The 14,613-nt window shown below is 42.0% G+C and overlaps 2 protein-coding genes across 3 annotated transcripts in view; both read right to left on the bottom strand.

Annotated features, from left to right (window-relative positions):
* Positions 1-141, bottom strand: part of ikbke (inhibitor of nuclear factor kappa B kinase subunit epsilon) — a 36,857-nt gene extending 36,716 nt beyond the window's left edge. The window contains exon 1 of the mRNA XM_062986188.1: positions 6-141. The gene's annotated coding sequence lies outside the window, so the exon portion shown is untranslated. The remainder of the gene's footprint in view (positions 1-5) is intronic.
* Positions 142-7,013: 6,872 nt separating this feature from the next.
* srgap2 (SLIT-ROBO Rho GTPase activating protein 2) overlaps positions 7,014-14,613 on the bottom strand; it is a 141,714-nt gene continuing 134,114 nt past the window's right edge. The window contains exons 20-23 of one of the 2 annotated variants that reach the window (XM_062987110.1): positions 13,963-14,161; positions 11,959-12,108; positions 9,708-10,017; positions 7,014-8,456 (exon numbers count right to left, since the gene is read on the bottom strand). In XM_062987110.1, the coding sequence (XP_062843180.1) occupies positions 8,019-8,456; positions 9,708-10,017; positions 11,959-12,108; positions 13,963-14,161 (1,097 nt within the window). In that variant the 3' untranslated portion in view covers positions 7,014-8,018. The remainder of the gene's footprint in view (positions 8,457-9,707; positions 10,018-11,958; positions 12,109-13,962; positions 14,162-14,613) is intronic. The other variant, XM_062987111.1, reaches the window with a different exon arrangement.

The raw sequence follows: 14,613 nt of genomic DNA, 5'->3' as shown, positions 1-14,613 counted from the left end.
CTAACCGTTTTATACATGCATATAAATGCGACATGGCTCCATTTTAGAGATAATAAAAATAAAATAATAATAATAAAATATTCAGAAATGAGGAAAAGCTTCGACAGAGATTCTCAGACTACATTTACAGCACAGACAGTTTCAGTCGTTACTAAATGAAACACGACAGTTTCGGTTTAAAACAGGAACTTCCTCATTGTAGTTTAAAAGCAGTTACAGTAACTCAGGTCTCACTGAGGAAAAACATTGACGTTTATAAAGGGTAAACATGGCATACATTATTAAACTATACACATTAAGTAAAAATATACATTAGCATGGTACATATTAAGTTAAAAAATACATTATCATGGTATTATTTACTGACAAAACTGGCAGTGTACTAAATTTATCATTTTTACATTTGATTGCGGTTTGTCGCCATCTATTGGTCATCATGGTCAATGTCGGATTCGCACAATGTGAGTAGTGCCATTTGCGTCTAAATACAGTAGACCATTGACTTCCGAATTTAATTGGTTCCAAAGTGCTGTTCTTAAATCAAAATGTTCGTTAGTTAAACCTATTTTTCGCATAAAATATAATGTAAATAGAATTAATCCGTGCCAGACCTCCCAAACCCCCCCTTTCCTAATCTTTCTAATGTCTTAAATACTCTGTTTTGTTATAAATACAAGTATATTTTCCCTTAAATCTTAAATTATAGAATATACATTACTGTAATAAACAATAATAAACAACAATACACAGTAGTACTGTACTGTACATAAACAACACATCACATTTCAGTACAGTACGTGTGCTGTACCATACACCATAATAAATTTCCTTCTATTTTTTTATATAAAATGTATCTACCAGAAACAATAACTCTCATATTTCTCTATTATTTCCTTCTTTATTTCAACAGTATTGTACTTTGTAGATGTAATTGCACGAAAGAATACTTTACTGAGCCGAATTCCTTCTTCTCTCTCACTCACTGTCCCCTCTCTCTGATACACAGTGAAAGCTGCAGGCAGGAGTAATTATACAACAACAAATGTAATAGATTTTTTCATTTTCTCACCACTGTGCTTTCTTTGCACATTCTTTGGGGACATTTTAATATTGAATTTTAGAAAATATAAAGAAAACACCGGAAAAACACCATCCGCTGTCCAAACGTTCGCTCACTGTATATATATATAGAAAGAGAGATGGTTGGAGTCAACTTGTTCGTGACGTCACGTGTTTAGCGAATTTCGGTTCGTAATCCGAAATTCGTACGTACGTTAAGTTGAAAAAGATCTTTCGTAACCCAAAATGTTCTTTTTTTCGATGAGAAGGCTTGCAACAGACGCTTCAATGGACGTTTCAACCAAAGGTGTTCAGGATTGAGGTAAGATACTATCAAACCATGTCCTTATAACTTGCTTGTTGTGATAAAATATTTAATAAAATGTATGTAATGCATCTGTTAACAAGGGTCATGGTTAAAACATACAACCTAAAACCACAAATTAGGACAAATGGCCATAAATGTTTAACCCATAACATTAAAACCACCTCCTTGTTTCTACACTGACGAGGCGCTGTTGGCTGGATATATTTGGTTGGTGGACTATTCTCAGTCCAGCAGTGACAGTGAGGTGTTTAAAAACTCCATCAGCATTGCTGTGTCTGATCCACTCATACCAGCACAACACACACTAACACACCACCACCATGTCAGTGTCACTGCTGTGCTGAAAATGACCTACCACCCAAATAATACCTGCTCTGTGGTGGTCCTGTGGGGGTCCTGACCATTAAGGAACAGCATAAAAGGAGGCTAACAAAGCATGCAGAGAAACAGATGGACTACAGTCAGTAATTGTAGAACTACAAAGTGCTTCCATATGGTAAGTGGAGATGATAAAATGGACAGTGAGTCTAGAAAGGAGGTGGTTTTAATGTTATGGCTGATCGGTGTATACAGGTGTACAGTACTACGAAATACTTTGGGTATCCCAGTTCGTTTGGAAGCTGGGGTCAGAGCGCAGGTTCAGCCATCATACAGCGCCCCTGGAGCCGAGAGGGTTAGGGGCATTGCTCAAGGGCCCAACAGTGTCTGCATCGCAAAGCAACCTTTTGATTGATAGCCCAAAGCTCTACTCACTAAGCTTCCACTGTACCTTTGTGTGCTTTACCTTGTGTGTGTTTAGGTTGCAGATATGTTTACATGTAACAGCTAACCTGATATACTGAATCCTCATTGCCAACTTTGGGCAACAGTTTGGGGCAGATCCTTTTCAGTTTCAGCACTGTACACCATAATGACATGGTTTGATGAGTTTTGCCTAATGCCCTGCACAGAACCCTGACCTCAACCATTTTTAACACCACTGAAATGAATTGGAACTGACGTTTGTGAGCCAGGCCCTTTTGTTAAACACTAGTGACTGACCACACAAATGGTCTTTTGATGAACTGCCAAATTCCCACATACACAACCCGACATTTTGTAGAAATATAGCTGCAAAGTGTGAGAAGTGGGAAGTGGGAGATGTTATTTGGAAAAAATGGGTTGCCTCAATGGGGTACTTTGTAACCCATTGAGGCAAGGACTCCACTAGACCCCTGAAGGTATGCTGTGGGATCTGGCACCAAGATGTTCGCAGCAGACGAACAACTCTTGTAAGTTGCGAGGTGGGGTCTCCATGGATCAGACTTGTTTGTCCAGCACATCCCACAGATGCTCGATTGGATTGAGATCTGGGGAATTTGGAGGCCAAGTCAACACCTCAAACTCATTGTTGTGCTCCTCAAACTATTCCTGAACCATTTTTGCTTTGGGGCAGGGTGCATTATCCTGCTGAAAGAGGCCACAGCCATTAGGGAATATTGTTTCCATGAAAGGGTGTACATGGTCTGCAACAATGCTTAGGTAGGTGGTATGTGTCAGAGTAACATCCACATGGATGGCAGGACCCAAGGTTTCCCAGCAGAACATTGCCCAAAGCATCGCACTGCCTCTGCCGACTTGCCTTCTTCCCATAATGCATCCGGGTGCCATGTGTTCCCCAAGTAAGAGATGCACACGCACCCGGCCATCCACGTGATGTAAAAGAAAGCGTGATTCATCAGACCAGACCACTTTCTTCCATCGCTCCGTGGTCCAGTTCCGATCCGATGCTCACGTGCCCATTGTTGGTTGGCGCTTTCAGCGGTGGACAAGGGTCAGCATGGGCACCCTGACTGGTCTGCAGCTATGCAGTCCCATATGCAACAAACTGATGCACTGTGTATTCTGACACCCTTCTATCAGAACCAGCATTAACTTCTTTAGCAATTTGAGCCACAGTAGCTCGTCTGTTGGATCGTCTGCCCATGTGCATCAATGAGCCTTGGCTGCCCATGACCCTGTCGCCGGTTTACCACTGTTCCTTCCTTGGACCACTTTTGATAGATACTGACCAATGCAGACCTGCAGTTTTGGAGATGCTCTGACCCAGTCGTCTAGCTATCACAATTTGGCCCTTGTGAAACTCGATCAAATCCTTACGCTCGCCCATTTTTCCTGCTTCTAACACATCAACTCTGAGGATAAAATGTTCACTTGCTGTGTAATATATCCCACCCACTAACAGGTGCCGTGATGAAGAGATAATCAGTGTTATTCACTTCACCTGTTTTGTACCTTCCAAAAACTTCACCAAGAGCGTGTACAGCAAGCGTTGTATTTATTTATTTATTAAAATTAAAAAGAAGAAGAAAAAAAAAACAGGTACAGGTAACTACAAGAACTAGAACATGGAATTATATATAATGTATTCCAGAGTAAACTACTATTGCTATTCCTGTACAATCCTGTACCCCCACCCAAAAAAAAGAATGTACCTCTGTAATGTACAACATTGTATATACAAAGTACATCTGAACACAGGTTTTTTTTCTTTTAACAAATACTTGCGTGAACTACTTTAAATATATCCGACAGGACTGGAAATACACATTGAACAATAGTAACGATAGTTACAATAAAAAAGCTAACCCGATCTCACTTTATCTGTTCAACAACATACAATGCAGAGTTCAAGTGCATAATAATGATTAAAAAATAGAACGATTACATGTAAACTAAGTTCAGCCGACAGCACAGTAAAAACTTGACACATTAAAACACCATCAAGCACTTCCCATCATCTGTTAATGCATTATTCACGTTAATGCCTTGTTTTTTTTTTATTCCCCAAAACGATTTGGTTTCTAGTTGCCTTTTGAGGTATACTAACAAAATTCTTAATCTTGTCACATAATAAACCTCACATCTTGTTAAAGACATTTAAAATGCAAGACAATGTACTGTTTTACTAGAAAATACTACGTTTAAAAAGCTGCTGATTCCTTTCTGATCTTAAATCCGGCTATCAAAGGGTTTCCCAGCATGTTTTACTATGCATTACTACGCCATTAAAGCTTTTTGCAAAGGTCTTACTTATACTTGCTCTCGTCCAGCACATCAAGGCATTGCGTGGATTCGAATCTCAAACAGTTAAGGCCCCTCTTTAGAGAAAAAAAGCCTCTGTAGCTCTTAAGAAGACATATTTCAACATGAAGTAAGAAAGAGGCTGATACCATTTTCATTTACAAGACAGCATAGTAGATTTATGGCTGTGCTAGAAGAGAAAAGGTCCACCACATGGCCAAAATGAAGGGTTCTTATGTGGAATTCTTCCTCCACAAAGCTTTAGCTGGTGTGTAGGGTTAGGGTTAGTGGGTTTTAAATTTAGTGAATTTTTGGCTAAGCTTTGTTTCAATCTATCCAGACAGTAACTTAGTGGCTTCACCAATGAATATTGCTAGAAATATGCAAAATAGTCAAATCTACTAATCTTCTACACTCACTGTCCATTTTATCGGCTTCACTTATTACAATTACTGACTGTAGTCCATCTGTTTCTCTGCATGCTTTGTTAGCCCCCTTTTATGCTGTTCTTCAATGATCAGGACCCCCACAGGACCACTACAGAGTAGATATTATTTGGGTGGTGGTGGTGGTGGTGGTGTGTTAGTGTGTGTTGTGCTATGCTGCAATGCTGATGGAGTGTTTAAACACCTCACTGCCCCTGCTGGACTGAGAATAGTCCACCAACCAAATATATCCAGCCAACAGCGCCCCATAAGTGGCGTCCTTTGACCACTAATGAAGGTCTAGATTAGAAGATGACCAACTCAAACAGCAGCAATAGATATGCGATCGTCTCTGACTTTACATCTACAAGGTGGACCAACTAGGAAAAAGTGGACAGTGAGTGGACACGGTATTTAAAAACTCCAGCAGCACTGCTGTGTCTGATCCACTCATACCAGCACAACACACACTAACACACCACCACCATGTCAGTGTCACTGCAGTGCTGAGAATGAGCCACTGTAGGGGTGACCATTGAAGAACAGGGTGAAAAAGGTATGTAGAGAAACAAATGGACGACAGTCAGTAATTGTAGAACTGGTGGTGGTACATTATTTTGGCCATGTTGTGACGCCTGGAAATCTAAAGAGAGCCCTCTTTGTCTGAAATATGCTAAGATAAAATGGCTAGAAATTGATTATGTCTGATAAATCCACTCTCTAGTTGGATCATGATGTCTTTAAGGTTTTTTATCTTTACTATTCACAGATAACCAAGGTTGCGTAAGGAAACCGGTTGACTTTTTAAAGAGTCGACTTATAAAGCGTGACTTATTCGCCTTGATCAGGCTATTCCGACTGTACATACATATAAACATACATAACATACTTACAGATACACATAGCACGACCCAAACTCAAGGTCAAATTGTAAATAAATTCAGGCAAGGCAAAACCATTCTGCACCAAAATCACAAGACGTTTCTCACTTTCCTCATTCCTAATTATTTTTTTCCAGTTGTAATGAAAATCATCAAACATTTCATCCATACATAGTAATATTCTGTGGAATTATGTAACGTTAATCACGTTAGTAATCGTTATAAAACAATATGAAGACTAGTAGGCTGTTAAGAAGAGCTGGTGAATTCGTTGTAAAAATGGAAGTCCGAGAGCCAGCATAGCTTTTTTTTTTTTTTTTTTACGAGTAAGAGTTACTATGTAGTACAAAGTGAAGCTGGCAGGATGGTGCCACCATACGTGAAATATAATCTGCAAGCAAAGGGTCGTATTCAGAATCGTGATATTAGCCATGTAAAGTTTGCAGTAAGCTTACAGTACTGTTATAGTACCGACAGTGCCACAAAGCTTAAAGAAGTTGGCGAAATATTAAATTTATAATACATGTATGTGAGAGAATACTCTTGAATACTTCTAGTCTATTTAAATAGTCTAGTCTATGTAGCCTGGAGTAGCTTTCACAGGGCCTTCACAAGGTTATATAGAACACGGTCTTGGACAATTTAGTGTCTCCAATTCACCTCACTTGCATGTCTTTGGACTGTGGGAGGAAACCGGAGCACCCGGAGGAAACCCACACGGACACGGGGAGAACATGCAAACTCCACACAGAAAGGACCCGGACCGGCCCACCTGGGGATCGAACCCAGGACCTTCTTGCTGTGAGGCGACAGTGCTACCCACTTAGCTGCCAATAATAACTACTAACAACAGACTGATGTACAGTGATGTACTGAGGCATAAATACTAACTAATTCACTAGTAATTAGTATTAGCTGTAGCCTAGTGGTTAAGGTACTGGACCAGTGATCAGAGGGTCGCTGGTTCAAGCCCCACCACTGCCAGGTTGCTGCTGTTGGGCCCTTAAGCAAGGCCCTTAACCCTCAGTTGCTCAAACTGCATACTGTAACTGTAATGTAAGTCGCTTTGGATAAAGGCGTCTGCTAAATGCCAAAAATGTAAATGTAAATTAATTATTATTTTTTAAATTATTTTACATAAATTTAGTTGTAAAATACTGTGGTTAGAGACTGATGAGGCATAAATACTAATTAATTCACTAGTATTTAGAATTAATTAATATTTTTTTTAATTTTTAACATTAATTTAGTTGTAAAATACTGTAGTTAAAGCACATTGACCTGTAGTATTACCCGACATACTACTTCTCAAAGTGGACATTACGCAATAAAAAGCTCACTAATAATAATAAGGAGACGGTCCTGCGTTTTAGAAAAAATGTCTACCGTACATAATATTGTAAAGAGATTAAGGAATGCGAAAGGCGAGGCCGCAAACCACTGGCGAATGCGCGTGACCTTAAAGCCCTAAGACAGCAGTACAATTCCGAATACGCCCCATAAGCATTGAAGCATGGTCAAAATCGATGGTCATTTTAATTACTTGAACATTTCGATTAGTACCACGCAGGTAGGATGACCAAGAATGGCAAATCCCTAAATGTTACTGTGCAGCACCTTCCAGATTTCCAGGCTTCACAGATTGTACAAGTACATAAATACAATAGTAACTGTGTTGTAAACATGCACAGGTTTTATATTGCATCTGTTTAGTGGTTGTTGTTATTTTTGTATATGAGTATGTACACCGACATGCATATTTCCCTTTAAAAGAAAGTGGTGCAAACAGATTGCTATGCTGGCATTGCTATTCTATAGAGAAGTATTGATTCACATTTGGCCCTCTGTCCTAAATTAGGAAGGCTATGTGAAGAGGTTAGGAAATCATCCCTCATCCTGACAAAATCATGAACATCATATCAGTACGTTATTAAAAATGCTGCATATAAACACAGTTATTTATCCGCCACTGCACTCATGGTTGACCCACCAGTCTGGCTCGCTGGATAAAGAGGCATTGCGTAGAAATTATTCACAGCTACAGGTTCACCATAGCAATTCAATCCACTGCTACCAAAATAAATCAAGCTAAGGTAATAAAGGGAGATCTAGAGTCTATATCCCAGCCGGAATTCTTATCTTGCCCTTGACAGTGCTGAAAAATCACTTTACGATGCACACACACTCACACACTCACATCCACACCAATTACTGCAAATGAGTGTCTGTACTGAATCAGTGGCCAGAAATGCAATGAAACCCTTAAGCCGGGCAGGATTTATCGGTGGTCGGAGGAGGCGGTGGAGGAGACGGAGGGATATTACTGCTCGAGCCGCTACTTTTCGGGAACACCACAGGTTTGGGCCTGGTGGCCGGCGGCCGGTTATCTCTGAACGTGGAGATGGCGGGTGAGAGCGCGGAACCGGCGCTTCCCGAGGACAGAGGGCTCTTGGGTGCCGGGCTCTTGTGAGGGCGGCAGGCGGAGGGCATGTCGCTGGCCGAGCTGGCGCTGCGCTGGAGGGAGCACTGCATCGGGTGCTGGAGCGGGCGCGCGTGGAGCGGACTGGAGGGTTCTGAGGCTCCTCCACTCTTCAGCTGCTCCAGGGTGTCGAGCACCACGTCGGGCGCCGGCTTCACGCTGGCCTTCTTGTCTAAATCGTGCAGCTCGCTTATGGCCGTGCTCATGGTCACGCTGATGTCCTGAGAGACGGAAGAGCAGGAGAGGTTAAAACTTAGTTTACTTTTTTCAATAACATGACTAAACCAGTTTACAAGAAGGAACTGATGTTTCTTAATTTGTTCCACATCTTTTAACCTATAACTGTATATTTTCATGCCGGTAGTGTATTTAGCTCAAACATAAAATAAAACCCCAAATCAGAAAAAGTTGGGACAGTATGGAAGATGCAAATAAAATAAAAATGCAGTGTTCCTTACTTTTACTTTGACTTTTATTTGATTGTAGACAGTTTGTATATGAGATATTTCATGTTTTGTCTGCTCAACTTTATTTTTTATTTATTAATAAACATCCATTCCTTGATTTCATTCCAAAAAAAGCTGGGACGGGGGCAATTTAGGGCTAGTAATGAGGTGAAAAAACAGGTGAATGTAATCATGGTTTGGTACAAAAGCAGTATCCAGGAAAGGCTGGGTCTTTGATGAGCAAAGATGATCAGAGGATCTCCAGTTCGGCACTGCATCAAGAACCGCCACTCAACAATAGCTGATATAACTATTATATATATTATACTATTATATATATTATTATATATAATAATGGGTGAGGGATTACTTTGGCAAACCTTTGTCAAGCACTACAATACAGAGTTACATTCACAAATGCCACTTAAAACTTTACTGTGCAGAAAAGAAGCCTTATGTTAACCATGTCCAGAAGCGGTGTCGACTTCTCTGGGCTCGGAGGCATCTAGGATGGACCATCACACCTTTTTTGGAAAAAATGGACAAAGTGTGTTTCGGACCAAAGACGAAAAGGACCATCCAAACTGTTATCAGCTACAAGTCCAAAAGCCAGGGTCTGTCATGGTATGGGGCTGTGTCAGCGCCCTTGGCAAAGGTCATTTACACTTCTGTGATTCCAGCATTAATGCAGAAATGTACACTGAAATCGTAGAGCAACATATGCTGCCTTCAAGACATCATTTTTTCCAGGGACATCCATGCACTGGACTGGCCAATATAGTTTGAGCAACTGAGGGTTTAGTGCCTTGCTCAGGGGCCCAACAATCTTTTTTAGAATTCTGATATAAGGTTATAGGGCCGACTGTGTGTTCTGATAATTCAGTTATAGAAAAATAAGAGCTGCAGAAGTCATTGAATTCCAAAAACTGCCATTATGTACATGTCCCTTTACAGTATATACAGTATAAACTGTTAAATTTAGTTTATAATCTGTTAAAAAGCAAAGCAAATAAAATCATCCCTCACCTGTGAGCTCTGCTCAACCTGGGCGATGAGCTCAGGCTCAAAAGGTCGATGGTTGCTGAAGCTCTTGGAGCGTCCAGCGGGGGCGCCCCTGCGGAACTGAGGGCTCTCCACCTTGGTCTTAAGGGATGAGTGGCGGGTGACCGAGTTCAGGAGGCTGAGCGGCCGCTTATCGGTACCCTCTTTGGGAAGCCCAGCTGCCGGTAATGAGGTGACCCTCAGACCCCCACCGGGTACAGGCGAGCTCTCAATAGCGCCTTCTACTGGCCGGAATGTTCTGCGGATTCCGCTTGCCTCCGGGCGCTTCCGTAACCTGTTAGAGGTGGAATAAGAACAGAGCAGAGAGAGGAAGATGTCAATATTGAACTTGTACTTATGACAGAGTGCTTTTGGGGACAGTGGTTGTCTAGTGGGTAGGGCTTTGGGCTGTCAACCGAATGGCTGAGAGTTCGAGTACCAGCTCTGCCATTTAGCCACTGTTCGGCCCTTGAGCAAGGCCCTTAACCCTCTCTGTTTCAGGGGCGCTGTACAATGTCTGACCCTGTGCTCTGACCCCAGCTGCCAAACAAACTGGGATATGCGTAAAAATATGTGTTGTACTGGCTACACTTATTTTGATTTAAATGCCTAAAACATGTCCTAAAAAGTTGGGACAGAAGCATGTTTAACACCATCTCAATTCAAGTCAAGTCAGTTTCATTTCTATAGCGCTTTTTACAATAGATATTGGCTCAAAGCAACTTCACAGACTCCAGGACCAACAGACCAAAAACCAATGTTGAGCAAGTCGAGGGCGACAGTGGCAAGAAAGAACTCCCTTATAAATACAGGAAGAAACCTTGAGAGGAACCAGACTCAGCAGGGACCCATCCTCCTTGGGTGGCCTGGGGGATACCATCTTACACCACCATTCCATTAAACAACACTTAGTAGTTTGCTGGGACTAAAGACAGTATTGAAATTAAAATGTTGTCAGTACTGGAATGCAGGCAGACCAGTCTAGCATCTGCACTCTCATATAACATGTGTGTATGTAAAGCGCCCAACCAGACTGATGGCACTGTGTCAAATACTGGAAACTACCTATGCTCAGCAATAGGAGTTGACTCTTTTTGGCCTCCAAATGCCATATCTTTCTGTAGCATTGCTATTGTTTTTCTCAAACATACACTATATTGCCAAAAGTATTCACTCACCCATCCAAATCATTGAATTCAGGTGTTCCAATCACTTCCATGGCCACAGGTGTATAAAACCAAGCTTTCTGCAGAGTTAACTTTCTGCAGAGTTAATCACTACAGACCTCCAAACTTCATGTGGCCTTCAGATTAGCTCAAGAACAGTGTGTAGAGAGCTTGATGGAATGGGTTTCCATGGCCGAGCAGCTGCATCCAAGCCTTACATCACCAAGCACAATGCAAAGCGTCGGATGCAGTGGTGTAAAGCACGCCGCCACTGGACTCTAGAGCAGTGGAGACGTGTTCTCTGGAGTGACGAATCTGGAGTGTATTTCAGGAGTTGGGCTCGGCCCCTTAGTTCCAGTGAAAGGAACTCTTAATGCTTCAGCATACCAAGGGATTTTGGACACTTTGACACTCCCAACATTGTGGGAACAGTTTAGGGATGGCCCCTTTCTGTTCCAACATGACTGCGCACCAGTGCACAAAGCAAGGTCCATAAAGACACGGATGAACGAGTTTGGTGTAGAAGAACTTGACTGGCCTGCACAGAGTCCTGACCTCAACCTGATAGAACACCTTCGGGATGAATTAGAGCTGAGACTGCGAGCCAGGTCTTCTCGTCCAACGTCAGTGTCTGACCTCACAAATGCGCTTCTGGAAGAATGGTCAAAAATTCCCATAAACACACTCCTAAACCTTGTGGAAAGCCTTCCCAGAAGAGTTGAAGCTGTTATAGCTGCCGACATCATATTAAACCCTATGGATTAAGAATGGGACGTCACTCAAGTTCATATGCGTGAGAAGGCAGACGAGCGAATACTTTTGGCAATATAGCGTAGGTGTCGTTCATCAGTGTGTATTTTATTTTAGATGTAAAAGCTTTGGGATCTGACTAACTGACTTGTCTTATAAAGGAATTCAGGCTTAGGCAGGTCTGGCTGGAATGTTCTACAGGTGTCTCTTGCCTCTAGGGGATGGCTGTTCCCAATATTACCTGAAACTGCAGGCTCATTCCCGAATGACAAATCATTTCTGAAGCCTACGTTCATTCATTTAAAATGAAAAGATCTTACTTGTTAAGGTTGGCCAGATAGATATCAGCTACATGGCTTCCACTGGGGGAGCTGGCATTTCCTCTAGTTGACACTTTTTCCTCCCCGGCCTCCTGAGATGCATCAAGGTCAGCTTTGGGACTTCCTCTTCCGGTGGAGTCATAATCCGCCCTGAGAAAGCAATGCACGGGAAATACACAAATCAATCGCCCATTGCAGTTTGTAACCACTGGGTGGCACTGTCCACCATGACAGGATATCCATTTAAAAATAAATCTAAATTTGACATAATGTAAATACATGGTACATAGTGGCGATATAGAACACAATCGCAGCCCTTTTCGACCGTCACAGAACGGGCTCTATTTTTACCACCCAAAATGAGGTTCTGAAATGCGAACGTTCATTTGCAGCTGGAACCAAAGAATACTAGGGTTTTCAGTGCGAACCGTGATGGGCGTGTCAAGTTGTAGATGTTTGGATGCTTTCACATGAGAAGCATCAAAACCGCAGTCGCGCTGCTGTGTCATTGTTGGAGTGTGGCGGTGCTGCTTAGCTTTAAGGTTCCCCTGATTGAACTTTGACCCAGTTTGCGAATTGCAAAACGTTACTTATGTGAATACACTAACGAAAGCAACAATGGTGACAAACACGAGGAATGGAGTCACCTTCTACGTCTTCTTATCACCAATAGTGATAAGATCGATGCTTTTTACATAAAAACAAACATCTGTAACAACAGCAGCATAACAACAGTAGACTGCCTTACCACCATGGGCTGGTAATACATTTAGGTATACAGTACCAGTCAAAAGTTTGGACACACTTTCTCATTCCTGTGGTTGATTTTTTATTTTATTTTCAACATTGTAGATTAATAATGAAGACATCCAAACTATGAAGGAACACATATGGAAAGTGTTAAACAAACCAGAATATGTTTTATATTTTATATTCTTTTTTTTTTATTATCTATTTTTTCCCACTTTTCTCCCCCCAACTTTTTATCCCCATTCTAATCGTGTCCAATTACCCTGATTGTGTCCTCTATACTGATTCAACCCTTTTGCCGCCGACTGAGGACGCACTTAACTGACTTGCGCCCCCTCCGGCACGCAATCAGAACAGCCTGCATTTTTCACCTGCACGAGCCGAGTTCATACACCGAGAGACACTGCGCACGGAGGGTCACACCCCCCTCAATGTTATTCCTCAGCCCTGAGCAGGCGCCGTCAGTCAACCAGCAGGGGCCGCAGTCGCACCAGTTATGAGGACCTATGATCCGACTCTACCCCTAACCCTGAACAACAGCCAAACGTTGTTCATTCTGCCGCCCAACCCAGTCGGAAAGGCAGAGCTGAGTTTCGATACGATGTATCTAGAAACCCAACTCTGGTGCGCTACCGTACTTTACCGCTGCGCCACCTGAGCGGCTTATATTTTATATTCTTTAAAGTAGCCATCTTTTGCTTTGATGACAGCTTTGGACACTTTTTGGCATTTTCTCAATCAGCTTCACGAGGTAGCCACCTGGAATGGTTTTCAATTAATGTTTGTGCCTTGTCTAGAGTTAATTTCTGGAATTTCTTGCTTTCTAAATGTGTTTGAGACCATCAGTTGTGCTGTGCAGAGGTAAAGTTGGTAAAATATAAAACATATTCTGGTTTGTTTAACATTTTTTTGTTCACTACATAATTCCATATGTGTTCCTACATAGTTTGGATGTCTTCAGTATTAATCTACAATGTAGAAAATAAAAATAATCAAGAAAAACCACTGAAGAGAAGGTGTGTCCAAACTGGTACTGTATGTATTAAATTAGCAGTGAACACTGAGCCTAGCATACAGCCTGGACAAGACTGTAAGCGTTTGAGCACTCTCGATTTGCTTATTTGTTACTTGCGTACCAGATTATGAAAGAAAACATTCACACTTACTGTAACAAACCGAACTAACAGAGCCTAATATCCTGGGCATAGATTAATTTCAAAGTAAAACCCTATAAAAAGATAATACATGTATTACATGTCCTGAAGCATGATGTACTGATGAGGCACGAGGCCGTCGACATCGTTGTGCCGTCCCTGCCACCAGTCGTCAGAAGCCCTGTGGTACAGGATCAGTGAGGCGCCCTTCTTAAAGGAGAGCTCCCGGTTGTTACGGCCCGAGTAGTCGAATCGAGCGATGGCCTCGATGGGATCCGATTCTGAAACGTTCAACGAGCCTAGGCGTCAGACGTGAGAGATGTGCAGACAGAGAAAGACAGAGAGAGAGAAAGGAGAAGTAATGGTGGAAAAGACAAAGGTATGGAAGGACAGACAGACAGAGAGAGAGACGAACACAGGGAGGGTTACTGCTGAGGAAGCAGGGCAGGTTAGAGCACATCCATCATTAGCGGGTTGGCGCTGCTGGAGCCATGCAGATTACTGGAGAGGCTAAAGTGTGACAGCATTTTCAACGAATAATCAAACAACAAAGAAAGTAATGAATGCTACATGGCCAAATGTTTGTGTACATCTAGTCTCAAAAAAACAGCCCATATTCTCTGAAGATATCTGCAATTTGGGACACAGCCAGCTTTAATTACTTTGAGTACAGTTTGTTCCCATCCATCTTTATCCCACAGTTCCCCCTGAATAACTTCTACAGACTATGTTCTCTTCTTCTGAGAAGGCT

Source organism: Trichomycterus rosablanca, chromosome 24, assembly GCF_030014385.1.
Source record: "Trichomycterus rosablanca isolate fTriRos1 chromosome 24, fTriRos1.hap1, whole genome shotgun sequence".
Lineage (NCBI taxonomy): Eukaryota > Metazoa > Chordata > Actinopteri > Siluriformes > Trichomycteridae > Trichomycterus > Trichomycterus rosablanca.
The sequence above is the reverse complement of the archived record's forward strand: the minus strand, read 5'-3'. Positions and strand labels throughout refer to the sequence as shown.